Source organism: Thamnophis sirtalis, unplaced genomic scaffold (assembly GCF_051295495.1).
Source record: "Thamnophis sirtalis isolate CommonGarterSnake01/CBP01778 unplaced genomic scaffold, rThaSir2_p1.2 scaffold_10, whole genome shotgun sequence".
NCBI classification, from domain to species: domain Eukaryota; kingdom Metazoa; phylum Chordata; class Lepidosauria; order Squamata; family Natricidae; genus Thamnophis; species Thamnophis sirtalis.
The window spans coordinates 7568607-7595326 of record NW_028261390.1 but is presented as its reverse complement, the minus strand read 5'-3'; the positions used below and the strand labels follow the sequence as shown (position 1 = coordinate 7595326).

General features: G+C 44.6%; 1 protein-coding gene across 1 annotated transcript in view; it reads right to left on the bottom strand.

The window, feature by feature from the left end:
- The window catches only part of FRAS1 (Fraser extracellular matrix complex subunit 1), a 279515-nt gene that overhangs the window by 129570 nt on the left and 123225 nt on the right, over positions 1–26720 (bottom strand). The window contains exons 22-28 of the mRNA XM_087723886.1: positions 26544–26690; positions 21396–21536; positions 20306–20449; positions 19982–20122; positions 16893–17157; positions 13407–13491; positions 9688–10014 (exon numbers count right to left, since the gene is read on the bottom strand). Coding sequence (XP_087580012.1) covers positions 9688–10014; positions 13407–13491; positions 16893–17157; positions 19982–20122; positions 20306–20449; positions 21396–21536; positions 26544–26690 — 1250 coding nt within the window. The remainder of the gene's footprint in view (positions 1–9687; positions 10015–13406; positions 13492–16892; positions 17158–19981; positions 20123–20305; positions 20450–21395; positions 21537–26543; positions 26691–26720) is intronic.

Sequence of the window (26720 nt, the reverse complement as noted above, 5' to 3'; positions counted from 1 at the left end):
TTCTGAATGTTATTTGAAAAATAGATCACTACTTACACTACAATCAGCTCCTCTTATTTTCCCTCTAGGATGAGATTTTTTTTTTTTTTTAAAAAAAAGACATCTCTGCTGTTTAAAAAAAAAAAAGGTTGACCAGAAAGAAACAAATTATTTTTTCAATTGTTTCTTCGAATTGAAGAATGAGATTTTTGATCCTTTGCAAATCGAATGGTTCCCCCCTCTTCCCCCCTAAATAATCTGGATAAATCTACTTCATAAATAGCTAAATGTAAACTTTCTGTATTTTGTTGTTTTCTGTTCAATACCAAATAAATAATCTCATAATGCGTTACTGGATTTTCATACTGCAAAGAAAAAAACAACAGAAGTTGAATTAGTTTGGTAGAAGCACTTGAACTCAAATTGGCACTTCAATTTGATATCTGCTTGAACGAATAATAATAAAAGTGTTCAAACTCGCCTTTTTCTGGGCCATTCCGGAGTGCACTTTTAGATTGGATTATAAATCTGTGTTAAAATGAACGCTGTGGTTTCTTTAAAGTGTAAATGTCTGGGATATATCTACTGTTCAAAAAGTTATATGCATGTAATATAAAGGATAATAATGATCTTAATGTATAAGAGTGGGATGAATTGAATACTTTGGTATAATTGTATGTAGTGCCCATTTTATATTAGAAAGACAGACCTTGGTATATTAAACGGATCTATGATGATGTAATGAACTATATAAATATATAGATATATGATATATGTAGATATATGATTTTTTACAATCCCCGGTATGCCCAAATATGGGAGGAAGATCACTACTTCCATTCTCTGTCATATATATATATATATATATATATATATATATATATATATATATATATATATATATATATATATATATATATATATATATATATATATATATATATATATATATATATATATATATATATATATATATATAAATAGTCACAACCCCTGGTATGCCCAAATATGGGAGGAGGTTCACTACTTCCATTCTCTGTCCATCAGCTCATCACAAGAGACCATCCAGACAGAAACTCAATATTATTAGTTGCCTTTTGTTACATTTGTGTTGTATTTGTGCTGATAAATAAATAAAGGGAGACTAGTATAGATCTATTTCAAGCTATTTAGCTCTCATCATCTAGCCATATCCTTACTGGGATTCGAACCTGGGCTGTATTGCATATTAGGCAGATGTGTTAACCATTAAGCCACAGGGTCTCCTCCGTTATCAGCTAAGCCAGGGAGAAAGGTATATATTTAAAGTCACAACCCCTGGTATGCCCAAATATGGGAGGAAGTTCACTACTTCCATTCTCTGTCCATCGGCTCGTCACAAGAGACCATCCAGACAGTGCCGATGGACAGAGAATGGAAGTAGTGAACTTCCTCCCATATTTGGAAAGATGGTTTATTGTTGGACAGGGCCACATGGCTTGAGCCCTGAACAGAAAAGGTGATCACATGCTTCAATGTTGGTGGAGAAGAAGAGAAGGGCTGAAGGAGGGGCTTGCTAGGCTTTTTATAACCTGTTCAGTCCCACCTCTCTGTTTCCTGTCCTGTATAAGAAATGTATTCTGATTGGTTGTCAGACTCCCATAGGGCCATGCAGGGGCAACTCTCTGGGCTGTGTTTTGAATCCAGGTTTAGTTGAGTTCTCAGGTGCCATGTGGTCAGTTGAGTAAAGGGCCAATATTATCATGCCTTTACTCCCATCCCCCCTGGGGCTGAAGTGGAGAAGTCTTTATTGTGTAAAAGGGACTAGCTTGGCCTTCTTAATGGCCCATTAACAGTGGGGATGGGCGGGAAGCTACAGGCAACTATTCTGTCTTTTAAAACATGTTTCTTTCTTTTCATATCCAGGGAAATATTCTGCCTTTTCAATATTTCCTAGGATATTTCATTTTCTGGGAGAGGGCTGGATGATAATTTCCCACAGTAGGAAGTTAGCACCTGCGCCTCTCCTAGAAAAATGAAATATTTCCTGGGAAATATTGAAAATATTGAAAAGAAATTGGACAACAATTTCTCTGAAAAGGTACGGGGTTTCCTGCTTGAGCAGAGGGATGGACTAGAAGGCCTCCCAGGTCCCTTCCAACTCTGTTATTCTGTTAGGAGTTTCAAAAGACCTATAAATAGCTGATTAAAATTGTGAGATTAAACGTAAAAGAAGTTTCATCGTCTCTTGCTCAAACATTACTTTCACGAAAGGTTAACGTGGTAAGATTGATTGGCAGGGATAATGATTCCTATAGACGGCAAAGATTTAACATTTAATCAAACAAAGATGAAATCTTTTTTGAGACTCCCTGCTAGGAATGGTCTGAAACACCTCATTACTTTCAATATCTTCAAATACGTAGTAGACTAGCTCAAAAGGAGCTCAAAACGTTAAGATGGCAAATGGAGAGGTTTTTATCATATTTTAAAACCTTCTAAAACAAAACTCAGAACATCTGCTAGGGCTCCTGTCTAATTGCTATTAAAATCCAATTCACACACCGAAGAAGAAGAAGAAGAGAAGGGCTGCAGGATTAAAGGAACGCAGAATCAAAACAGGATAATTAATGCATAAGTATGACACTATCAATGAAAGATACATAACTAATTCTCCCCAAGGTGATGCGAAGGTCTTGCCGGCGTTGTCAATCCTACAATATTTATGTGTATGATTAAGAATCACGGCTATCCTTTATGAATAACAGGCACCATGGTTATAGCATCGGGGGGTGGGGGTGTCTCTAAACTGGGTGACTTGAAGACTCGTGGACTTCAACTCCCAGAATTCACAAAGTTGAAGCCCAAAAGTCTTAAAGTCTCAGCCGTTCGCCGAACCGGTTGTTGCAAAGACTGCCTGCCCCTGCCCCTCCCAGTAGTCTCCACGCGGCCCATTCATCATGCCTAAAGTGACGCAGTAGCACCAGCAGCAGCAGCGCCAGCAGCCTGGCAGCCTCCATCGGGCAGCGAGGCGAGCTGTGTGCGAGGCCGCTCGGCCAGCCCGCTCCGCGACTCCGGCTAGTGCTCGGCAGCGCACAGCCGCCGCACAGCCTCCAGACCCACAGGCCACCTTCCCGGCGTGCAGCCACTATAGACAAAGATAGACCTGGAAAAATGAGTGGAAATGTTTGCAAGAGGAAGCCACGTGGTGGAGCCAAAAAAGGGGGGGGCACCCTTTCTACAAAAATCGGGACTTTTTAAAAACGCTGCGGGACGCGGGACAAATTATTAAAAATCGGGACTGTCCCGCCAAAAGCGGGACGTCTGGTCACCTTAATCATGTCAGATAAGTGCAGGGCCCGCGTGGAGGCTCTGGGGGGGGGGTGAAAAAGAGGCTCCCGGAAGTCCGGAAATGGGCCTGTTTCCAGCCTCTGGAGGGCCTCCGGAGTACAGGGAAGGCCTTTTTCGTCCTCCTGGAGGCTCAGGGAAAGCCTCCGGAGTCTGGGGAAGGCAAAAAATAGGTCTATCAAAAGTACCGGAAGTCCAAAAACGGCCCTGTTTCCAGCCTCTGGAGGGCCTCCGGAGTACAGGGAAGGCCGTTTTTGCCCTCCCAGAGGCTTGAGGAAAGCCTCTGGAACCTGGGGAGGGTACACCCCCCCCCAACATGTTGCAGGAGGCCGCGTAGGCCACACCCACCATGGCCGCACCCACCCAGCAACCGGGCAGAGAACTGGTTGCTAACATTTTTCAATCCCTACCCTGCTTAAAGGTGCGAAATTTGAGAACCCCTGTTCTAGCAAGTTCACAATACCTTAAATGTGTTGTACAAATCCATCCATCTTAGCAGATGTGTGAAATCCAGGATCAATTCAACATTAATTCTCCCACAAGCCCCATTGCAAGAAAGCAAAGATGGGATAGATGGAGAGACTTAGGCCCACATGGACCCATGGAAGTTCGTGCCTAAAAATGCCAAATCCAAGTTAGCATTTTCTAATCACGGCATCCAAGCGAAGATGAGATTTCCAGAGCTCAATCAATCAATCAATTAGAATAGAACTAGAAGAGGGTTTGAAGGTCTTCTAGTCCAGGGGTCTTCAACCATGGCAACTTCAAGACTTGTGGACTTCAACTCCCAGAATTCCTCAGCCAGCAAAGATGAGGAAAGCTGGCTGAGGAATTCTGGGAGTTGGAGTCCAAAAGTCTTAAAGTTGCCATGGTTGGAGACCCCTGTTCTAGTCTAACCCCCTGCCCAAGCAGGAGACCCTATACCATTTCAGACAAGTGGCTGTCCAGTCTCTTCTTAAAAACCTCCAGTGATGGAACATGTTGTTCTAACTGTCAGGAAATTTCTCCTCAGTTCTAAGTTGCTTCTCTCCTTGATTATTTTCCACACATTGCTTCTTGTTCTACCCTCAGGTGCCTTGGAGAATAGCTTGACTCCCTCTTCTTTGTGGCAACACCTGAGATATTGGAACACTGGTATCATATCACCGCTAGTCCTTCTTTTCCTTAAACTAGACATACCCAGTTCCTGCAACCGTTCTTCATATGTTTTAGTCTCGGGTCCCCTAATCATCTTTGTTGCTCTTCTCTGCACTCCTTCTAGAGTCTCCACATCTTTTCTACATCGTGGCGACCAAAACTGAATACAGGATTCCAAGTGTGGCCTTACCAAGGCATTATAAAGTGGTATTAACCCTTCACGTGATCTTGATTCTATCCCTCTGTTTACGCAGCCTAGAACTGTGTTGGCTTTTTTGGCAGCTGCTGCACACGGCTGGCTCCTATTTAAATGGTTGTCCACTAGGACTCCAAGATCCCTCTCAGTTACTACTATTGAGCAAGGTACCACCTATACTGTACCTGTGCATTTCATTTTTGTTGCCTAAATGTAGAACCTTACTCTCTTCACCATTGCATTTCATTTTGTTAGATAGCCCCCAATGTTCAAGTTTGTCAAGACCCTTCTGTCTCTGAAGCCTGTCTTCTGGAGTGTTGGCTATTCCTGCCAGCTTGTTGTCATCTGCAAATTTGATGAGTTCCCCATTTATTCCCTCATCCAAATCATCCAATCACTTTTTCCAGAGTTTGTCCTAGGACTGACTCACCCCTCCACAAATGCATAGCCACATCGTCGCAAGACAATATATCTGTGTCATTAAATTCTGGGGAGGCATTTGCTCCTCTTAATGGACATCTTAATCAAAGCCCTGCATTGTTTATACCCCTTGGTGTTAATTTTATCCACTCTGAGGATTCATCACTCAAGCGTGGTAGCTAAAAAGTACGTCCTTCACTCGTTCATGTGTAATGCACACTATTATTTCCATGAAGCACGAGAGAACCAACATTTTTTTTCCTGTTGACAATATTATTTTCTAGGCCACTTCTTTTTCTCCTCCCCTTCCACTCCTTTCTTAGGATAAGGATAACTCCTTCTTGTTATACAGGTGGTCCTCAACTTACGACACACAATTGAGCCCAAAATGTATGTTGCTCAGTGAGAAATTTGCTAAGTGAATTCTGCTCCATTTTATGGCCTCACTTGCTGTTGTGACTCAGCAGAAGTTTGCTGTGAGTTGAGTCGGGATGCAAGATTAACAATGCAGCTGGGGCTCGTTTAGTGGCGTCTTCTGGTGATAAAAGGGCGGGTGGTGCCACGCCCTGGTTGCATCATTCATCATTCATTGTTCATCGGTCGTGGTTTGTTTGTGAGAGACACTTGGAGAAGTGCTTTGCTTTCTTTTTGGACACTTGGTTTTGCCGTAAGAGATTTTGTTTTGCATTCTGTTATCTTCTTGCCAGAGACTTTATTTATGTTTATTTTTGGGCTCGCAGCCAGTCTGAGCCGAGGACTGATAAAGTTCTTTCCTTTTAAGTTTGTCTGCCTGTCGTCTGTTAACGAGCGGAGAAGGGGGGACAGAACACTTGCCACAATTGTTAAGTGAATCACTGCAGTTACAAAGTTAATAACATGGTTGCAAAGCAAATCCGGCTTCCCCACTGACTTTGCTTGTAATAAAGTCGCAAAATGAGATCACGTGACACCCCACACCCCACACCAGGGACAATGTAACCGTCATAAATATGAGTCCATTGCCAAGCATCCGAATTTGGATTGTGGGACCATGGGGATGCTGCGATGGTCGTAAATGTGAAAAACGGCCATAAGTCACTTTTTTCAGTGCCGCTGTAACTTTGAATGGCCACTAAATGAACTGTTGGGACTCGATGACTACCTATATTCCGCCATTAATACTGTTAAATATATTTAAACTTTCCTTTTGCTAATTAAAAGGGTGCCTCAGTGTCTAAGGTGCTGAGCTTGTCGATCAGAAAGGTTGGCAGTTCGGCGGTTCGAATCCCTAGCGCCGCCTAATGGAGTGAGTTCCTGTTACTAGTCCCAGCTTCTGCCAACCTAGCAGTTCGAAAGCACATAACAAATGCAAGTAGAAAAATAGGGGCCACCTTTGGTGGGAAGGTAACAGCGTTCCGTGCACCTTCGGTGTTTAGTCATGCCGGCCACATGACCACGGAGACGTCTTCGGACAGCGCCGGCTCTTCAGCTTTGAAACGGAGATGAGCACTGCCCCCTAGAGTCAGGAACAACTAGTACCTATGTACGAGGGAAACCTTTACCTTTGCTAATTAGTTTAATATAACACACTTAAAATTAAAAGAAGGAAGCGAGAATGGGTTTTCCCTGAGGAGATTTTTCTCAGTGCATGGACGTTTTTGTCGCTTTCAACTGACAGGGTTTTTATCACCTCCAACTCCCTACAAATTACAGACTGCGGGGAAAAAATGAAAAACACTTTGACGGAGATACCCCCAGGGACAGAATGAATGTACCCAGCAATTTCTGGAAAGAGAAGATGGTTTAAAGGCGCATGAATATTTCCTTTGAAGTGAGTCCTTTAAATGACTTCTAAGTAAATAAGTATAACACTGAGGGTTAGGTCTACAACGTGGATTGGAATGTACAACTGTTACACTATGCTTATTTATTTATATTTTACAAATAACTCAAGGTGGCAACCGTACCCAATACTCCTTTGATCTATTTTCCCCAGGTCAACAACTTTGTGAGGTAAGTTGGACTGAGAGAGAATGACTGACTCAAAGTCAACCAGCTGGCTTTCATGGCTAAGGCGGGACTAGAACTCACAGACTCCTAGTGATTGGCCCAAAGTCACCCAGCTAGCTTTCATGGCTAAGGCGGGACTAGAACTCACAGTCTCCTGGTGATTGGCCCAACATCACCCAGCTGGCTTTCATGGCTAAGGCGGGACTAGAACTCACAGACTCCTAGTGATTGGCCCAAAGTCACCCAGCTGGCTTTCATGGCTAAGGCGGGACTAGAACTCACAGTCTCCTAGTGATTGGCCCAAAGTCACCCAGCTGGCTTTCATGGCTAAGGCGGGACTAGAACTCACAGACTCCTAGTGATTGGCCCAAAGTCACCCAGCTGGCTTTCATGGCTAAGGCGGGACTAGAACTCACAGACTCCTAGTGATTGGCCCAAAGTCACCCAGCTGGCTTTCATGGCTAAGGCGGGACTAGAACTCACAGTCTCCTAGTGATTGGACCACAGTCACCCAGCTGGCTTTCATGGCTAAGGCGGGACTAGAACTCACAGTCTTCTGGTGATTGGACCACAGTCACCCAGCTGGCTTTTATAGCCAAGGCAGGAGTAGAACTCATGGTTGTAGCCTGGTATTTAAGCACTAGACCAAATTGGTCCCAAACCATGTAAGATTTTAGATTTATAACCAGTGCCCTGAAACACGAGAAGAAACAGCAGCCTACATAGCCCTTATTATACAAGGATAATGGTATAATGGGCAGTAATGGTTTTGCCCATTAACATACCAGCAACCACAATTAACCTTATTATTTCCCACCCTTATTATCTGTATACACAACTCAAGGTAGCCAATGTATCCAATGCTCCTTCTTCCTCCTAATTTCCCCACAGCAACAACTCTGTAAGGTCAGTTGGGCTAAGAGAGAGTGATTGGCTCAAATTACCCACCTGGTTTTCAAGGCTAAGGCGGGATTAGAACACTCAAGTCTCCTATCATTGGCCCAAAGTCACTCAGCTGGCTTTCATGTCTAAGGCGGGACTAGAACTCAGTGTCTCCTGGTGATTGGCCCAAAGTCACTCAGCCGGCTTTCATGTCTAAGGCGGGACTAGAACACAGGGTCTCCTGGTCATTGGCCCAAAGTCACTCAAGCTGGCATTAAGGTCTAAGGCAGGACTAGAACACAGGGTCTCCTGGTCATTGGCCCAAAGTCATTCAGCTGGCTTTCATGTCTAAGGCGGGACTAGAACACAGGGTCTCCTGGTCATTGGCCCAAAGTCACTCAAGCTGGCATTAAGGTCTAAGGTGGGGCTAGAACACAGGGTCTCCTGGTCATTGGCCCAAAGTCACTCAGCTGGCATTCATGTCTAAGGCGGGACTAGAACTCACAGTCTCCTGGTGATTGGCCCAAAGTCACTCAAGCTGGCATTAAGGTCTAAGGTGGGGCTAGAACACAGGGTCTCCTGGTCATTGGCCCAAAACCACTCAGCTGGCTTTCATGTCTAAGGCAGGACTAGAACTCACAGTCTCCTGGTGATTGGCCCAAAGCCACTCAGCTGGCTTTCATGTCTAAGGCGGGACTAGAACTCACAGTCTCCTGGTGATTGGCCCAAAGTCACTCAGCTGGCTTTCATGTCTAAGGCAGGACTAGAACACAGGGTCTCCTGGTGATTGGCCCAAAGTCACCCAGTTGGTTTTCATGTCTAGAATTCATGTCTCCCGTTTTCTAGTCTGTTGTCTCAACGAACCTACGGCAAGGGTGCCACAGATGGCAGGTGGAGCCATATCTGCCGGCACGCGAGCCATCAGCTCCAGCGTGCATGCGCACACCAGCCAGCTGATTTTCGGTTTTCTGGAGGGCTGGGGGTGGCCGTTTTCACCCTCCCCAGGCTTCAGGAAAGCCTCTGGAACCTAAGGAGGGAGAAAAACGATTGGAAATTCAGAAACGATCCATTTCCGGTTTCCGTAGGGCCTCCAGGGGAGACTGTTTTCATTATGGGTGTTGGCATGAGCGCCTACTATTGCCCGTGCGCTCGCATTTTTGGTACCCAACAACAAAAAGGTTAGCCATCACTTTACTAGACCAGGGATCGGCAAAGTTAAACACTCAAAGAGCCACAAAGATCCTAACTGGAAGCCCCCCATTTAATTCTGGAGCCAACCAGAGGTCCGGTTCCCCCACCATAGAGTCTCCTCCTAGTGTGGCGTCCTTTTTCCTCTGCCGCCCGGAAGTCTGGTTCCCCCACCATAGAGTCTCCTCCTAGTGTGGCGTCCTTTTTCCTCTGCTGCCCGGAAGTCTGGTTCCCCCACCATAGAGTCTCCTCCTAGTGTGGTGTCCTTTTTCCTCTGCCGACCGGAAGTCTGGTTTCCCCACCATAGAGTTTCCCCCTAGCGCAGCATCCTTTTTCCTCTACTTGTCCTAACCAAAAGCCCTATCAATTGTGGAGCCGACCAGCAACAGGGAGCCGCAGCAGAGAGATGAAAGAGCCACATGCGGCTCCAGAGCCATGAATTGCTAACCCCTGTACTAGACCAAACTGGCTCCAGCGTGACAAACAGTGAAGGATCATGGCATTATCCTCTCAACACTGTTGGGTCTCAAATTTTTAAGCATTCCCTGGCACAATTTCAGAGGTCTTACCTTTAGGTCAATCTTGATGCGGAAGAGTATATTCTGAAAGTGGTACCCATCACTGACTTGTAGAACTGCCGCGTCTTCCAAACTATCAGACCCATCGTGAACATAATGCACGAATCCTCCTGAAAGTTCGCTGAGGCTGAACACCCGCAGGGTTAACGGGGCATTTCCTGAAAGCTTGACCCATTGCCCATGTTTCGGAGGGTCTAAAATGGTCAGCGTCACATCTTGAGGATTATCTCTATCCTGGACATCAAGCAAGTGGCTGGTGATGGTTCCCGCGTCTCCTTTGCTAACCACGAGGACTTCGTTCTTGAGGACATAAGGAGGCTGAAACAGAATAACCAAAAAAAAAAAAAAAAAAAATCAACTCCCGAGTGGCTGGTACAGGTAGTCCTCAACTTAGAACCGATTCAAAGTTATGACGGATTCCCCCCCCCAAAATGGTAATTAAAACCTGTGTTAGGAATATAATCTAACGATTGGTTTGGCAATATATAAATCATGTAACAATGTTGTACCTGTTTCCTTAAATCATACTGTAAAATGTGATTGGTTGCTGTTTTCCTCAATCGGCCATAAGAGGGAGCCAGAGTGACTGTTAGCTCTCTGTTTGTTAGATGCTGGGCTGATCTGATCTGAGTGTTTTTGGAAGCTGGCTGTTAGAAAGTGCCGGGAGTTATTGTAAGTTTTGCAACTGCTAGCAAACTTTGAGTACTGAACTGATTATATGATACTGGACTATGTTACTTGGATTATCCCTTAACTGAAAGACGTTGATGAGTGACTGTCTTATCCGTGTATGACTTGGACTGTTTGATGGACTCCGATGCCTCTATTTCCACGAAAGTAAAAGCCTATTTAAACTGCAGTGTCTCTGTATGCCGGTTTGTGTGTTCTCCAACACAACTCTCACAACGCTTCTCTGAACGTACTCGCTCTCCCAATGGGGAGCTTATCTAACAACCTGGATTCAAAATTCTGCCGGCACCCTCTTTCCCAACGGTAGATGATTGCATTTGGGGCACTTGGCATCAGGTGGCACATATTGTGATTTGCAGCACCCCAAAATCACGTGACTATGATTTATATAATTTTTTTTGGTGGCAAACCAGTTTCCAGTAAAAAAAATAAATGCTCCAGTGGACAAAGAGTTTGCTGAATGAATGCAGCATTGACTTTAATTTAATGACCACCCTGCCCTGCGCATGAGCATGCAACCCCTCTTTGGCGGCTGGAGAGGGCGAAAAACAGCCTGAAGGGGCCAACTGGAAGTTCGGAAATGATCCGTTTCCGACTTCTAGAGGGCCTCTGGCGGGGCAAGGGAGGCCGTTTTGGCCCTCCCCAGGCTTCAGGAAAATCACTGGAGGCTGGGGAGAGCAAAAAACGCCCCCAACAGGCCAATCTGAAGTTCGTTTGTTCCCTTTTGGGGCCGTTTTTTGACCTCCCCAGCCTCCGGAGGTGAAAATGGCCTGCTCTGGCCCTGCGTGAATGTGAAAAACCAATTGGTATGTGCCAGAGCTGATGGCTGGCATGAAACCCAGCTGTGGCCCGCGTGCCATAGGTTCGCCATCATGGGTATAGGGCCTCCTGCTTGAGCAGGGGGTTGGACTAGAAGACCTCCAAGGTCCTTTCCAACTCTGTTATTCTGTCCTTACTAAACAATAACAGCAACTTGGTTTGGTTTTGGTTTACTATGTGTAGTGAACTTTACACTGCCCTTGGAAAGCTGCGGTTTATGGCTTGGTAAGATGCCCAAATCCTGCCATTTGTAGCTTCCCCCCCCCCCCCAAAAAAAATGAACGGCAACTCAGGTGCTCATAACCTAATCAGAGATGCGGTGCAGCGTGCTCTAGAGCAGTGGTCCCCAACCCCCGGTCCGCGGCCCGGTGCCGGGCCGTGGAGTACCTGGCACCGGGCCGCGCAGCCATGATCGCTGCAGCTGGGCGCCGTGACTCTTCTGCTGCGCCAGCCGCTCCTCTTCCAGCCGCTCGCCCAGCGCGCAAAGCTCCCGGCAGCAGCGCCACAGCTCCTCGAGGCGCCGGCGGCTCTCCTGGTTCTGCGTGCGCAGCTTGCGCAGGTCCTGTTGGCCCAGGCGGCCCCCTTCCAGCTCCTGCAGCGCCCGCAACTCGGCCTCGTATCGCTCCAGGCTCTGCGCGCAGCTCCAGCTCAGCACCAGCGCGTACTCGGAGGCCAACTGCCGCTTCTCGGAGCGCCCGGCCCGGAGGACGCGCGGGGCAGACAGCAGCGTGGCCGGCCGCTGCTTGCGCGCTTCCTGCAGCCCTTCGTGCTCGGCCAGGAGCTGCTCCAGCAGCGCCTCCAGAGCGGCGCAGTCAGCCCACAGCCCCTCCAGCTGCTGCTGCCGCCGGGCCAGCTCGGGCTCCAGGCGGCGGAGACGCAGCTCTCCAAGTTGCGCGCTCAGCCTCTCCAAGCTCTCCAACTCGTGGCGCAGCGTGTCCCGCTCCAGCTCGCCTTGAGGTGATCTCAAAAAATAAGCTAGGTTGGATATGACTGGGATAAGATTTCCAGATGTTGACTTGGCTCAAGTCACCGGTTCCTTTTTCTTGCTGAATGAAAACTCCTGCATCATGGTTGTATGTAGGATGTATTTAGAAAAATTCAAGATGGGAACCATCTTGGTTTTTATGTGATGCAAATAAAAGAATAAATAGGCTTTTAATTTCATAGTCATGGCTATTACCTTGACATTTTCGATGTCACTCTGACACCCCTGTCCCAGATAATTTGGTGAATGGACAGAGAGGCTACCAGCTAGTAGTAGGCTGGCTTGAATGCACTTACTAAGAAAGGATTCACAGTGAATTCAATGAATAACATTTTTGGGTGATCATCAATCTGATGGGAGATATATATCTATTGCAGCATTTACCTGCAAATTTAAAGGAAGTCCAGAAAGCGATTGCAATCTATTTGGCATATATTTACAAATTCATATTGAAAATAATGCAACATCTAACATTTTATGATATATAAATGAAATATATATGATATATAAACAATCAATGTGTCATCGCGAATAACGCCCCCCCACCCCTGCGCGCGCTCAGCGGGCCACGGTAAAATTATCACAGGCTGACTGGTCCGCGGCGATAAAAAGGTTGGGGACCACTGCTCTAGAGGGGCTGACCCTGAAAATAGCAGTAGACTTATATACCGCTTCATAGGCCTTTCAGGCCTCTCTAAGCGGTTTACAGAGAGTCAGCATATTGCCCCCAACAATCTGGGTCCTCATTTTACCCACCTCGGAAGGATGGAAGGCTGAGTCAACCCTGAGCCGGTGAGATTTGAACCGCTGACCTGCTGATCTAGCAGTAGCCTGCAGTGCTGCATTTAACCACTGCGCCACCTTGGCTCTGGATCCAGAGGTGTCATTGGTGCAAAATACTTAATGATTGGCACATGACATTGCCAAGCACAAATTACACCTGTGCCCAGAGTTTCATAGTGTTTGCTAAATTAGATTGCAGCTAACTCCAGATGGGAATTTGATGGCCTGGTTTTGATCATAAAGCTCGCTCTATATATTGCATTTTTTTTGCTTTAAATATATGCCAATAAGGGACGTCAAACAAGTAAGAAATCCATATATTTCCATCTCACTGTTACTGGATTCTTGCACACAAGCTGATAAATATTGCCAATATACTGTACATTTTCCCCTCCCTTCCCCAAAATATAAATCCATCCATCTTCTACCTTACCTGTGTTGAAAAAGCTTGAACAGTGAACATTACTGGCTCAGATGTGAATTCTTGATAGCTGAGTGTCAGGAAAAACTGGCCATTCCTAGAGGAAACCCCAATACAGTATTATATTGATATAGTATAGTATAGAATAATCTTTATGGTCATTGTACAAAATAAATACAACGGAATTGGTTTTAGCTTCATTGATGCAAAATTATAGCGGAAGTGAAAAAAGAAAGAAAAAAAAAAACCTAGCGTGTGCATGGAGTGATTGTGGTTGTATTTAAAAGTCTGACGGCACAAGGATAGAAACTATCTTTAAACTATTTGTTCGGCTGGATATACTTTGATGTCTTCTGCCCGATGGTGGAAGTGCAAAGAGACACCGACCAGGGTGTGAATCATTTCTGAGTATCTTCCTTACTCTGCTAAAGCAGCGAGATCTGGCGATGTCATCCAGAGGTGTTAAGAGGGCAACCAATGGTTTCTTGTGCCAAATTGATCACTCTCTGTAGTGCCTTCCTATCTGCAGCTGTTAAACCAGCTATAATGCAATATGTGAGGACACTTTCTATGGTGGACCGATAGAAAGAGGTCATCAGCTGTTGTTCCACCTGATTTTTCTGCAGGAAAAATATACCGGTAAATGTAATTAATTACTATCACTATGTAGAGAGGTACACATTTTCATTCAACCAGAAGAATCGCAGCTGTTTGTTTTTCTGGGCTTTCAAGTGTTTCCAAATGAAACCTACTTTTTTATTTGTTATTGTTTAATTCAAGGCTTCATAGTAATGCTCTTATCCTCAGTTTAGTTTAGTTTAGTTTAGTTTAGTTTAGTTTAATTTAGTTTAGTTTAGTTTATTGTCATTGCACCTCATGCAATGAAATTAAATGCCATCTTCAGCGTACATTATAACTGTAAAATAAAACACAAACACACATCCCTTTGGATTCTATACAACTGAATTGAAAACCTCTGATATTGCATTAATATTGCACTATACAGTAGGTAGAATTCAATATAGTTACTGCCCTGGGATAGAAACTGCTTTTCAGCCTATTTGTCCTTGTTTTATTATTACCGTCTGCCAGATGGTAATAGTTCGAAAAAACGGGGGGTGGCCAGGATGAGATGGATCTTAAAGGATGTTTTGAATTTTCTTAAGGCAGCGGGAGCTCTAAAGCTTTTCCAAAGAGGGGAGGGGGCAACCCATGATCCTCTGGGCAATGACGTTGACCCTCTGGAGCGCTATCCTATCTGCCACTGGGCAATTGGCAAACCAGACACAGGCGCAGTAAATTAAAATACTCTCTATGGTGCAGCTTATTTTGCCCGCAACAACTACTCTATAAGATGGGATGGGCGGAGACAAAGACTGGCCCAACGTCACCCAGCCAGCTTTCATACCTAAGAAAAAACTAGAACTCACAGTTCTCCTGGTTTCTAGGCTAATACTTTAACCCCTACACCAGGCTGTATTTTTTTTTAAATAGACTTTTTTATTTTCCATTTTCATAACATATAATCACATCAGTGGTGGGTTTCAAAAATTGTTCGAACCTACTCTGTGGGTGTGGCCTCCTTTGTGGGAGTGGCTTGACACCCCATGTGACCGGATGGGAGTGGCTTGCCACCCATGTGACCGGATATGAAGATGCCGATGACACTTGTCAGAACCACCTTAAATTACCTCACACACAGCAGTGGCATGCATAAGAATATGATGTAAACTTCTTTTTTAAAAGGCATCTTTGGTTTGCGTTAAAACAACTTCAACACACGCAATGTTCTGATAGCACCACAAACGCAGTAGTCATCCTTACCTTTCACAGAGGCACTGAGTTTTATAAATATGAGCATGGTAGTGTAGAATAATCATATCCAAGGACCAGTGGTGGGTTTCAAAAAATTTTGGGACCTCTTCTGTAGGTGTGGCCTGCTTTCCGGGTCCACTGGTGGAACCTCTTCTAACCGGTTTGGTAGATTTGACGAACCGGTTCTACCGAATAGGTGCAAACTGGTAGGAACCCACCTCTGAATCACATGTATACTATTACATAGCCAATATCCTATTGTATTAAGTAGTAATTGCATCAGTTCCTCTTGCCATCAACGCCCAGAAAGATAAAAACCCATTATTAGCTCTTCTGCTCTCCATACACCTCTTTCTTCTACCTCTCTCCTACCTCCTTTCTTCCCTCCATCATCCTTTTCTACTCCACTTCCCCTTCTTTTCTCCTTCTCCTCTCTCTTCATTCCACTCCTCCTTATCCTCCTCATCTTTCCCCCCTTACCTTCTCTCCTATCCCTCTCTTCCTATCTTTCTTCTTTCCTTTCCCACTCTTCCTCTCATTCACTTGGTGTATTTCCGCTTCTACACCAGACTGTATTGACCTAGGACAGTCTCTTGGTTTCAGAGCCAGAAATGAACCTCTTATGCCTTTTTTCAAATCTGACCATAAGTTAAGATTTCACCAAAGGACTTTCACTTTCGACCTCTTACGTACATCTTCTTGAAGGTCCAAAGTGGCACGCTGTGTTTATGAAGACCTTCAAGATTTTGAAGTCTGAATCTAAAACAATGCCCGTGTTCATGGGAAAGGCTTAGGAACATCAATTACAATGCAGCTTCCAGAATTTCAGCCCAGTTTGAAGGTGTCAAGGTGATAATTTAACAGTTGAAGCAAAGATGGGAATGAGTCAGCAGGATCTTTGGCTGTTATCCCTTTAAGAGCCTGTGTAATAAGAGGAGGCCCTGCTAGAGTGTTTTTTGTTCATCGAGTTTCTTCCCTGCTGTATGTATAATCTATATACTATAAAAGGCAAATACCATCGACTCATCACGAAATCTCCCAAACTGTAAAGGCTACAAACTTGAAATTTGGCCTGTATGTTCCCCTTGGTTTCTAGGTTCTCGTTAAGAAAGGATTTTTCGAAATGACCATCAGATCATTGGCACTTCATATACAGTAATTAACACGCTCTGATGCTAAGGAATTCTACTCCCCCTCCCCACCTGAAAAGAACTCTGTTCCAACTGCCAGTTGCCTCACATTCCATTACCTCAGTTCAAACTGGCAGACATTTCTCTCCTTCACTCAGGAGCGGTCTGGGGCACCTTACAGTACTAAACGTCAGTACCTCACCAAAATGTCTATGCCTTCCACCTATGGAACTGCTTCTGGACTCAAGGCGGCAGGAGCAATATTCCCTGATGCGTTTCAATCAACGATCACCACTGAGTTAATTTCTCACATGGTTACGTCGCAAAGCACGGATATCCAGCTAGTATTCCTATATTCCTGTTGTAGATTCTATTCCTATATTCCCATTTAGATAAAAACCATTATTTGATACAAGCCACTGTTGGCTGTTCTTGCTTCCGGTTGATACACGCGATAAGACTTGTGCACACTCTGACAGAATTCTGTGGAGGACCTTCTCCCATTCACCTCATATTCTCCTCATACAGAAGAGGTAATGAACCACTAAATCACCTGGATTTCATTTTGTCGTGGATGAAGAAAACACGCTCTTCCTTCACATCTTCCCAGCTGAAATGGTCCTGTTCTCTTTCTTTCCCTTCAGCCAGGACTACCAGCCTGCCATTGGTGGGAAGGGCTGCCACGCGAAAGAGGAGGTCCTCTCCATAGCTCTCAAGGTTTTCTACTTCCAGCAAGGAACCATCTAGTAGTTTCAGCCCCCCAATTCCTACCAAGAGGAGGCTCTTGGCATTGAACCCAGGAGCTAAAGGCCCAGAAGCTAAAACAAAAGAAAGAAAACTCATCAAAATTCACTCTATATTAATTATTCTTGCACAACACTCCTTCCGTAACATATAAAGTCACTGAAGTTTGGGCACCAGTATGCAAAATCCATCAGAAATTGATGGTTAAAAGGAGTCCTTAAAGATGGAACAAAGAAGAGAAGAGAAAATAGAGTAGAGTAGAGTAGAATAGAGTAGAGTGGAGTGGAGTGGAGTGGAGTGGAAGGGAAGGGAAGGGAAGGGAAGGGAAAGGAGGAGAGGAGAGGAGAGGAGAAGAGAAGGGAAGGGAAAGGAGGAGAGGAGAAGGGAAGGGAAGGGAAAGGAGGAGAGGAGAAGAGAAGAGAAGGGAAGGGAAGGGAAGGGAAGGGAAGGGAAGGGAAGGGAAGAGAAGAGAAGAGAAGAGAAGAGAAGAGAAGAGAAGAGAAGAGAAGAGAAGAGAAGAGAAGAGAAGAGAAGAGAAAATAGAGTGGAATGGAGTGGAATGGAGTGGAATGAGCGGTGGGTTCCAGATCCTGTTGCAACTGGTACACTGCCACGGGGCATGCGCACCCACCACCCATGATGCTCCAGCTGCTCGGCAGAGTGTCACGCTGGTACTGTATGCTCCTTGCGCATGTGCAAATGGCCCGGTTGGATCAAATACAGGTAAGGAGGGAGGGCGGGAGGGTTAAGGTTAGGGATACCAGAACGATATCTGATGCTCCCAGCAGGCACCGATACGCCCGTACTGGGGTGTACCGGCCGGAACCCACCACTGAATGGAATGGAGTGGAGTGGAGTGGAGTGGAGTGGAGTGGAGTGGAGTGGAGTGGAGTAGAGTAGAATAAGGAATGGAATGGGATAGGATAGGATAGGATAGGATAGAATAAGGAATGGAATGGAATAGAGTAGAATATAATAGAATAAAATAGAATGGAATGGAATAGAATAAGGAATGGAGTAGAGTAGAGTAGAGTAGAGTAGAATAGAATAAGGAATGGAATGGAATGGAATAGAGTAGAATAGAATAGAACAGAACAGAATAAAATAGAATGGAATGAAGTGAAATAAGGAATAGAATGGAATGGAACAGAATAGAATAGAATAAGGAATGGAATGGAATAAGGAATGGAATAGAATGGAATAGAATGGAATAGAATGGAATAGAATGGAATAGAATGGAATAGAATGGAATAGAATAGGAGAGTGGAATGGAATGGAATGGAATAGAATATGAATATAATTTTGATCATGTGGCCGTGGGGATGCTACAACATCCGTAAATGTGAAACATGTGTCACTTTTTTCAGTGCTGTTGTAACTTTGAACAGTCACTAAATGAACTGTTGTAAGTCAAGGACTATCTGTATGGTGGGGAAGAGGATAGCCAGAGTCTCAAGAAGAAATTTCTAGCAATTTAAAAATAGTCAGGATGCTTCAGGAGAAATGAGGGGGGGAAATAGAGAGACATAAAACCAATGTTAGTGAACATCCTGCACAGTAGACTGAATGTACTGCAAAGGTATATTCTGTTTAAAATGCTTTATCGTCTTAAATTCTCAGAGCTGCAGTTTGCAGGACGGCAGAAAAATTTCTTCTAAAATTTGTCCCCAGTGTGACACAGGCAGAAATATGCCAGGTTTCTTCAAACTGACAATTCCCAACGCAATAAATCATCACGTGGTTGGAAGCACTTCAGCGAATGTTAATGTGTGGACTCAGTCACCACGGATTGCAAATCATGGTTTATAACTTAGTGCACTGTAGGTATTCAAGCTTGACGATTTATTCCAGGGGTCTCCAAACTTGGCCTACGGTCTGACTTCACCCTAGTACACAAAATTGTCTGCTACAACGTCCTACCTGTCAATGATTACTTCAGCTTCAACCTCAATAATACACTCGCAAACAACAGATACAAACTCAAGGTAAATTTGCTCCAAGCTCGATTGCAGAAAATACAACTTCAGCAACTGAGTGGTCAACGCCTGGAATGCTCTACCTGACTCTGTTGTTACATCCTCAAACCCTCGAACAACTTCAACCTTAAACTATCTACCAAGGACCTCACCCCATTCCTAAGAGGTCCGTAAAGGGGGCGTGAATAAGCGCACCAGTGTGCCTTCCCTCCCTGTCCTACTGTCCCCATTTATTAGTTCTCATTTCCTTTGTTTATGTCCATGTTTATAGCAATGGCAATAGCAGTTAGACTTATATACCGCTTCATAGGGCTTTCAGCCCTCTCTAAGCGGTTTACAGAGTCAGCATATCGCCCCCACAGCCTGGGTCCTCATTTCACCCACCTCGGAAGGATGGAAGGCTGAGTCAACCTTGAGCCGGTGAGATTAGAACCGCTGAACTGCAGATAACAGTCAGCTGAAGTGGCCTGCAGTACTGCACCCTAACCACTGCGCCACCTCGGCTATATACTTATACCTGTTATCTTGTACATGTTCGACAAACTAAATAATTAAAATAAAAACTCCTAGGATTCCCCAGCCAGCCAGCCTGGCTAGGGAATTCTGGGAGCTGAAGTCCACAAGTCTTCAAGTGGCCACGTTTGGAGAGGTTGATTCAACAAGCCATGGTGGAGACAAACTGTGGTTCAGCGTCTCCATGGAAGATTCTCAGTCATCCAGTCCTGGACTTCCTTCGTTTTTCTTTGAAGGGGTTTCGCTTCTCACCCAAGAATCTTCTTCAGCTCTGTAGTCCAGTGTGTCGCGTGAACCAGTTTCCATTCTTGTAAAATCACTGTTTTGTTTTGTTTTGTTTTAAATCTTAAACATGAGACACTAGGGCTCAATCAGATTATATCTGTAATGGCTGGAGGGGGAAACTCACATTTGCACTGCCGATTTCGGGGGTCGTGGTAGACGCCGCGCTCACAGTCAGCCACGCAAAGGCCTTCCTGGAGAAATGTCGTGGAATTACAAACTCGGCATCCGGTGGAATTGTCACACTCCAAGCATCCCTCGGGGCAAGCTAGCACGAAAGGAAAAGCAAGATGCTACGATAGGCGTTTTCAACCGGGGAAACAAGGCCGCGGTTATGTAACTCCATTATTGATAGTCGAGGGAAGTTAACTCTGAACCTTTGCCATCAAATTACTCACGATTGCTCCGGGCATCAAGCATGTTTTAACTTTTAACGCGCTAATTCGTTTACCTAGGCATATCTGCCCTCCGTGGTCTCCATAGTATCGCTTTCCACAAGACAAGACGCATTGGGAATCCAGGAGCAGGAAGGGAGCCTGGCAGCGCACGCATTTCCCCGGCCCGTCACACTGGAGGCAGTTGTCATCATCGCATCCTGCAAAGCCCCAGAAGAAACTCAGAAAGGAGTCTTTCCCTACTTACATAGGATACATCGATTCATTCTATGCTTTTACTACCCTGTTGTGGCCTGCCAGCGACCGGTGGAGCTGGTGGCAGACTCAGAAAGTGAGGAGGTTGGGGAGGAACATGGGCCAGTCCTGGAGTCTGGGGAAGGCTCTGATGAAAGCTCTGTGTCGGAGGCAGAGAGGGGGCCAGAGTCGCATGCCAGTTATCAGCTGCCTCCAGAGTCAGACATCAGTGAGGCGGAAGAACAGCTGGAGCCTGTTCCCAGTGTGCGCATGCGCAGAGTTGCCAGGAAAAGGAAACAGTTAGGGAACAAGGGCTGATTTGGGAGTAAAGGCACAGGTGGATGGTGAATGGCCCCTCCGATAGGGAATAAAGAGGAGCAAAAGGGGAGTGGAGTTTGCAGGAGACAATTAGTTCAATTCATTAGACTGAAGACTTTTGTTCCTGAGTTCTTGCCAAGAAGGTGATCGCACAAAATGGTACCTTAAGTACAGGGGTGGGATTCCCTTCCCTTCCGGTTCGCAAATGTGAGCGCACGTGCCATCTCTGCGCATGCGCAGTGCTCGTGCATTAGGTCGGGGCAGGTGGGCGGAGCCTCCATAGCCGCTGCTACAGGTTTACCCGAATCAGAGAGAACTGGCTGAATATTAAGTCCCCCTGTGCCAGTGATAGGATACAACTGGGCGTACCGGTGCCTCCTGGGAGCACCAGGTACCGTACCAGTATGGTGCTCCGGAGGGCCCACCTGCTTCCCCGCTCTCTTTAGCTCTATTTGAGCCGATCGGGGTATACAGCGACTGCATGACGCTCTGCCGAGCAGCTGGAGTGTCGCGGGCGGTAGACACCCGGCCCCGTTGCAACGTACCGGTTGCAACGGGATCCTTAACCCACCACTGCCCTGTGCCAAGACTTACTTTTACACATTTCGGATTCCCTATAAAATGCCGGCAGACAGTGCTCAACGCAGGCTCCTTGCTGGAGAAAATACCCCTCCATGCACTGCAGGCAATCCGTATGGTTGGGGCCGTGGCAAACATTGCAGCTCCAGTCGCACTCTGGAACAAGACAATAAAAGAGAGCGTTCCTCCCAGAGCCACCACATTCTTTCTCCCTTTATACCTCCCCCATTTCATCCATCACGCCACGACTCGTCTGCAGACGCACTGAAGGGCAAAGGAAAAACAGCAGAACAGATGTAAGACTCGGGGAAGGAACGCCAGAGGAGATGGTCTTAAAATAACGCAAATGCTTCCCTTGGAGTTTCGTGTTTTTTCCCAATTATGTTAACATAGTCACAGCTGCTCTCTTTTTTTTCCCCAGCCATCTAAAGGCGCGACAGTCATCCTCCCTAGTGGCTAGAGCGCTGATCAGCCAAGGCAGGCCGCCCAGGGAAGCCGTCAATCTTTTCTCTCTCAATGACTGGGGCCAGTGGGATTTCCCCACAAACGGAGCTAATTAAGCCGGCCAGATTGACAAGGGAAGGTGACATTGGCTCAGCAGTTCAAACACCGTTTCCAGAAATGGAATGCGGCGAAGAAGTAGATTGTCGGAAGAGCCCAAGGTTCATCTTCATCTCGGCACATTTCCACATCAGGGAGACACAAAAAAAAAAGAAAAGGAATTGTTTGAACGGAAGAGTAAAAGAACCGTAGAGAAGGGAATCAAACTGCGACCAGGCCGACTTGACATTTATGTCTCACTAATCAATGGATTTGGGATCTTTGAAGTTTGTATGACACTGATGGTGACTGTTCATGAAGCTGAAATGATGAGACAAGAGATAAGCAAATAGAAGCAGGCAGGTGGCTAAGATTTTTTTTTTTTTTTAGGAAAGTCAGATACGTTTCTGTTCAAATGGAGTCCACTTCCATAGTCGTGTGTGGTCTACAACTCCACTTTCTGTAGCCTCCAGAGCAAATGTTTCTCAACCTTGATAATTTTAAGAGGTGTGGATTTCAATTCCCAGAATTTCAATTCCCAGAATTCCCCAGCCAGCATGAGACTCTTTTAAGAAGTCTGGATTTCAATTCCCACAATTTCAATTCCCAGAATTCCCCGGCCAGCATGAGACTCTTTTAAGAGGTCTGGATTTCAATTCCCACAATTTCAATTCCCAGAATTCCCCGGGCAGCATGAGACTCTTTTAAGAAGTCTGGATTTCAGAGTCTTAAATCTGGATTTAAGAGTCTTAAATCTGGATTTAAGAGTCTTAAAAGAGTCTTAAAAGAGTCTTAAAAGAGTCTTAAAAGAGTCTTAAAAGAGTCTTAAAAGAGTCTTAAAAGAGTCTTAAAAGAGTCTTAAAAGAGTCTTAAAAGAGTCTTAAAAGAGTCTTAAAAGAGTCTTAAAAGAGTCTGGATTTCAATTCCCAGAATTTCAATTCCCAGAATTCTCTGGCCAGCATGAGACTCTTTTAAGAGGTCTGGATTTCAATTCCCCCAATTTCAATTCCCAGAATTCCCTGGCCAGCATCAGACTCTTTTAAGAGGTGTGGATTTCAATTCCCAGAATTCCCCGGACAGCATGAGACTCTTTTAAGAGGTATGGATTTCAATTCCCAGAATTCCCTGGCCAACATGGGACTCTTTTACAAGTTGTGGAATTCTGGGAGTTGAAGTTCACAGCTCTTAAAATTGTCAAGGTTGAGAAACACTGCTCCAGAGTTTCCACCAACTCTGTTTTGAATGAAATTAACAGGAACCTTCTCCAACTCTTGACATAACCCTAAAATATAGATAGGCTTACGTCCAAACTAAGACCAGTTGTTAAGCAAGGCAGTTGTTACGTGAGTCACGCCTGGTTTTTTGTTCTTTTCTGCCAGGTTTTGTTAAGCAAATCATTGCAGTTAAATGAATCATGTCATTATTAAACAAATCTGGTCTCCCCCAATGACTTTGCTTGTCCATTGTCTACCTTATTCCTTGCAACTCTCTGAGGCAGAAAATCTGTATCAAATAAAGAAACAGAGAAATGGAAAACGGCTTCCCGTCATTAAAGAGGTCACCTACAGAAATAGCTCTTCTGTTGTATTGGAGAGAGCAGATTGGCCGAGATAAAATGGGGGAGAAGATAGGAATGGAGAAGAGGAGGAGGAGAGGAGGAGGAGGAGAAGGACAGGAGGAGGAAGAGGAAGAAAAGAGGAGGAGGGAGAGAGAAGGAAGAGGAGGAGATGGTGATAGTTTTTAGAGCTTTTTGGAAGACAACTCTTAAAAATTATCTCTCTGATAAGTAGCTGTGAAAAGCAGAAGTGCAGAGACATTCTTTGGATCTTTCGGCCAAATTCTCAGCATATCACCTAGGATAGCTTATTTCACTCCCTGTGATAACCATATGGAATTACAATCCAACACTATTAGTTTAACATCTGGTTAAATATTACCTCAGGATAACAACAATCCAATGCATTTTCTCGAGATGCAAAGAGGATGGGGATTTATTGGACATTAGAAGAAAGTTCCCCACGTGAATTCTCAATCACCCAAGTCATGGTTCTCCCAAAGGTGCTTTTCAAAAGGCAACTGGATTTTCTTGAGGTGTTTCCCCCCCCCCCAAAAAAAATTTCACTTCTCATCCAAGAAATTCCTTCAGTTCTGGAGAAGAAGGTTGTTGGATTTAGAATTAGATGAAAGCAAAAATTATCTCTCTGATAAGTAGCTGTGATAAGCAGAAGTGCAGAGACATTCTTTGGATCTTTCGGCCAAATTCTCAGCATATCACCTAGGATAGCTTATCTCAGTCCCCGAGATAACCATGTGGAATTTCAATCCAACACTATTATTTTAATATCTGGTTAAATATTACCAGATTCAGCCCTAGATTGATTTTCGACCCTTTCTTGGCTCTTCTTTCCGTCTTCATCCGACTACCCTGAATTCTAGATTCCATTTTGCTCCAAACGTATTCGTTTCCTGAGCTAGCAAATTCATGAATAAAGAGGGCCTCATTAATCAGAGGTTCTGCTCCTTATTTTCATCGTGTCGCAATCTTGACCTTGATTGTTAAAAAGAAACAAGATCAGTCGGTCTCAGGGTAGCTAATTATGAGATAAGTCACTAAAGAAGATGGAAAGAATTTCCCTTGGATAATATATTTATAATGCAATTTTGTTCGGGTCAGAAAAGAGCAAGACCGCAATCTTCTTCTGGTAGTGGATTTTCTTTTTTTTGGGGGGGGGGGGGGGAACATGACACCAGGACTTGGCTGGCTCGCTTGGGGGGTCTGAAGACCCACCTCTACTGAAGGACACTTCCTGCCAGGCCTGCAGCCATCTATTCTTTCAGGTTTTGGCCTGCTACACTTTCTATTATTCTACTAGGCATTTTCTATTGTGGGAAAATAGGAGGGGGGATTGTACGGAGTTTGATGATATGTAGCCATAACAACATTCTTTCTGGAAAGCCAAGGTCATCCTTTGTCTTTGCACCTCTGCACCTGAATGGAACTGGATGAGTGGAATTGCCAGCATGGCAGTGGGAGATTGGACCATGGGATGGACTTGTGGGTGTGGGGGCAAGATCTTGAACTTTCAACTAGGTGGGGAGAACCGGGAAGCTTTCAGATTCAGGTTTTCCCAGATGTGCCAACATGGCTCTCTTAATAAATTGGAACTTTGAACAGTATTTTGCCTTGGACTCTGATTTACTTTTGGGTGCTATTTGGAACCCTGACACTTGCAACATTTCCAACAAATATATGAAACCAGCTGTCAGCGTTCCAAGTACCATGTAGAATTAAATCAGAGTCCAAGGCAAAACGATCCTTAAAGTTCCAATTTAATAAAGCAGATGTCTTGGCATTATGCTATGAAATCCCAATACTGGAAATGACATCAGAATCCCACCCAGTTAAAAGTTTATGATCTTGTCCCCACACCCACAAATCCATCACATGGTCCAATCTTCTTCTTCCATGCTAGCACCCACGCCCAGCTGCTTCCGGTCAGGTGCAAAGGTGCGGAGACAAAAGAGGTTCGAGAAAGGAATTTTTTATTTGGAAAACAACACATTCTACCCCTTGCTATTCCCCCCCCCCCATAATGAGGGTGTGGCAGGCCAAAGATTCTTAAAGGAACCACTGCAGGCCTGACACCAGCTGAGTTTTAATCTATACGACCGGTTAGCCCAGTTTGATGTGGTGGTTAAGATGCTGCCCTAGAAAGAAGGAGACTATGAGTTCCAGTTCCGGCTTAGCATGAAATCCAGTTGGGTGACTTTTGGTGAATGACCAGGAGACAGTGAGTTCTAGTCCTGTCTTAGCTATGAAAGTCGGCTGGGTACATTTGGGCCAATGACAGGAGACAATGAGTTTTAGACCCCACCTAGGCATGAAAGCTGATTGGTTGATTCTGGGTCAATCACCAAAAGACTGTGAATACTCATTCTGCCAACCCAACTCACCTCACAGGGTTGTTGTTATGGAGGGAAAAAGGTAGGAGGAAGGAGTATAATGTATGTTCACTGTCTTACTTATACAAGTAATAAAAGTGGGATAAAAATCTAATAAATAATCAAAGGGAAATATACAAAGAAAATTAAGTACATATTAACACATCTGCTAACTACAGCTAGAATAGCATTTGCCCAATGCTGGAAACAAAATAATATCCCCTCGGATGAATTAGTGATAAAAAAAAACTTTGGATTGTGCAGAGATGGACAAATTAACACTGAAATTAAAAGATAAAGAAGAGTCGGAATATTATGAAATTTGGAACAATTGGTACAAATGGCTGCAAAACAAGAATAAAATTAATCAAGCCAAAAAAACAATATATATAAATATATATAGAACTGTGTATAAAGGTGTGTAAATATAGAAGCGAAATATTATATACATGTACAGGTATGATGACATAACAATGTTGATATAATGACTGTAAGGTGTTGTGGAAGAGAAAAAATAATTTTAAAAAATCTGCTAAAAAAAATCTAATCAATAAAAGAAACCAATTTTGAGAAGAGGAGAGGGGAGGAGGTCTTGGAGGGATTTACAAAGCTAAACACATTCATCTTTATCAGCTAGTTGTTACTAAGACTCAACATGACCATTTTTGGAATTTCCTTCACCTTTACACGTCCTGGTAGACAATTCAAGGAAATATTGTGATGGACATTTATCATACTGGCACTCTCCAAAGAGTAAGACTTTGGATGGGTCTTTGCAAGATGTACAGTGGGATCTCGAATCACAAGTCAAACACGAGTCACTGCAAGCTGGAAAGAAAGATAAAACATCAAGACCGA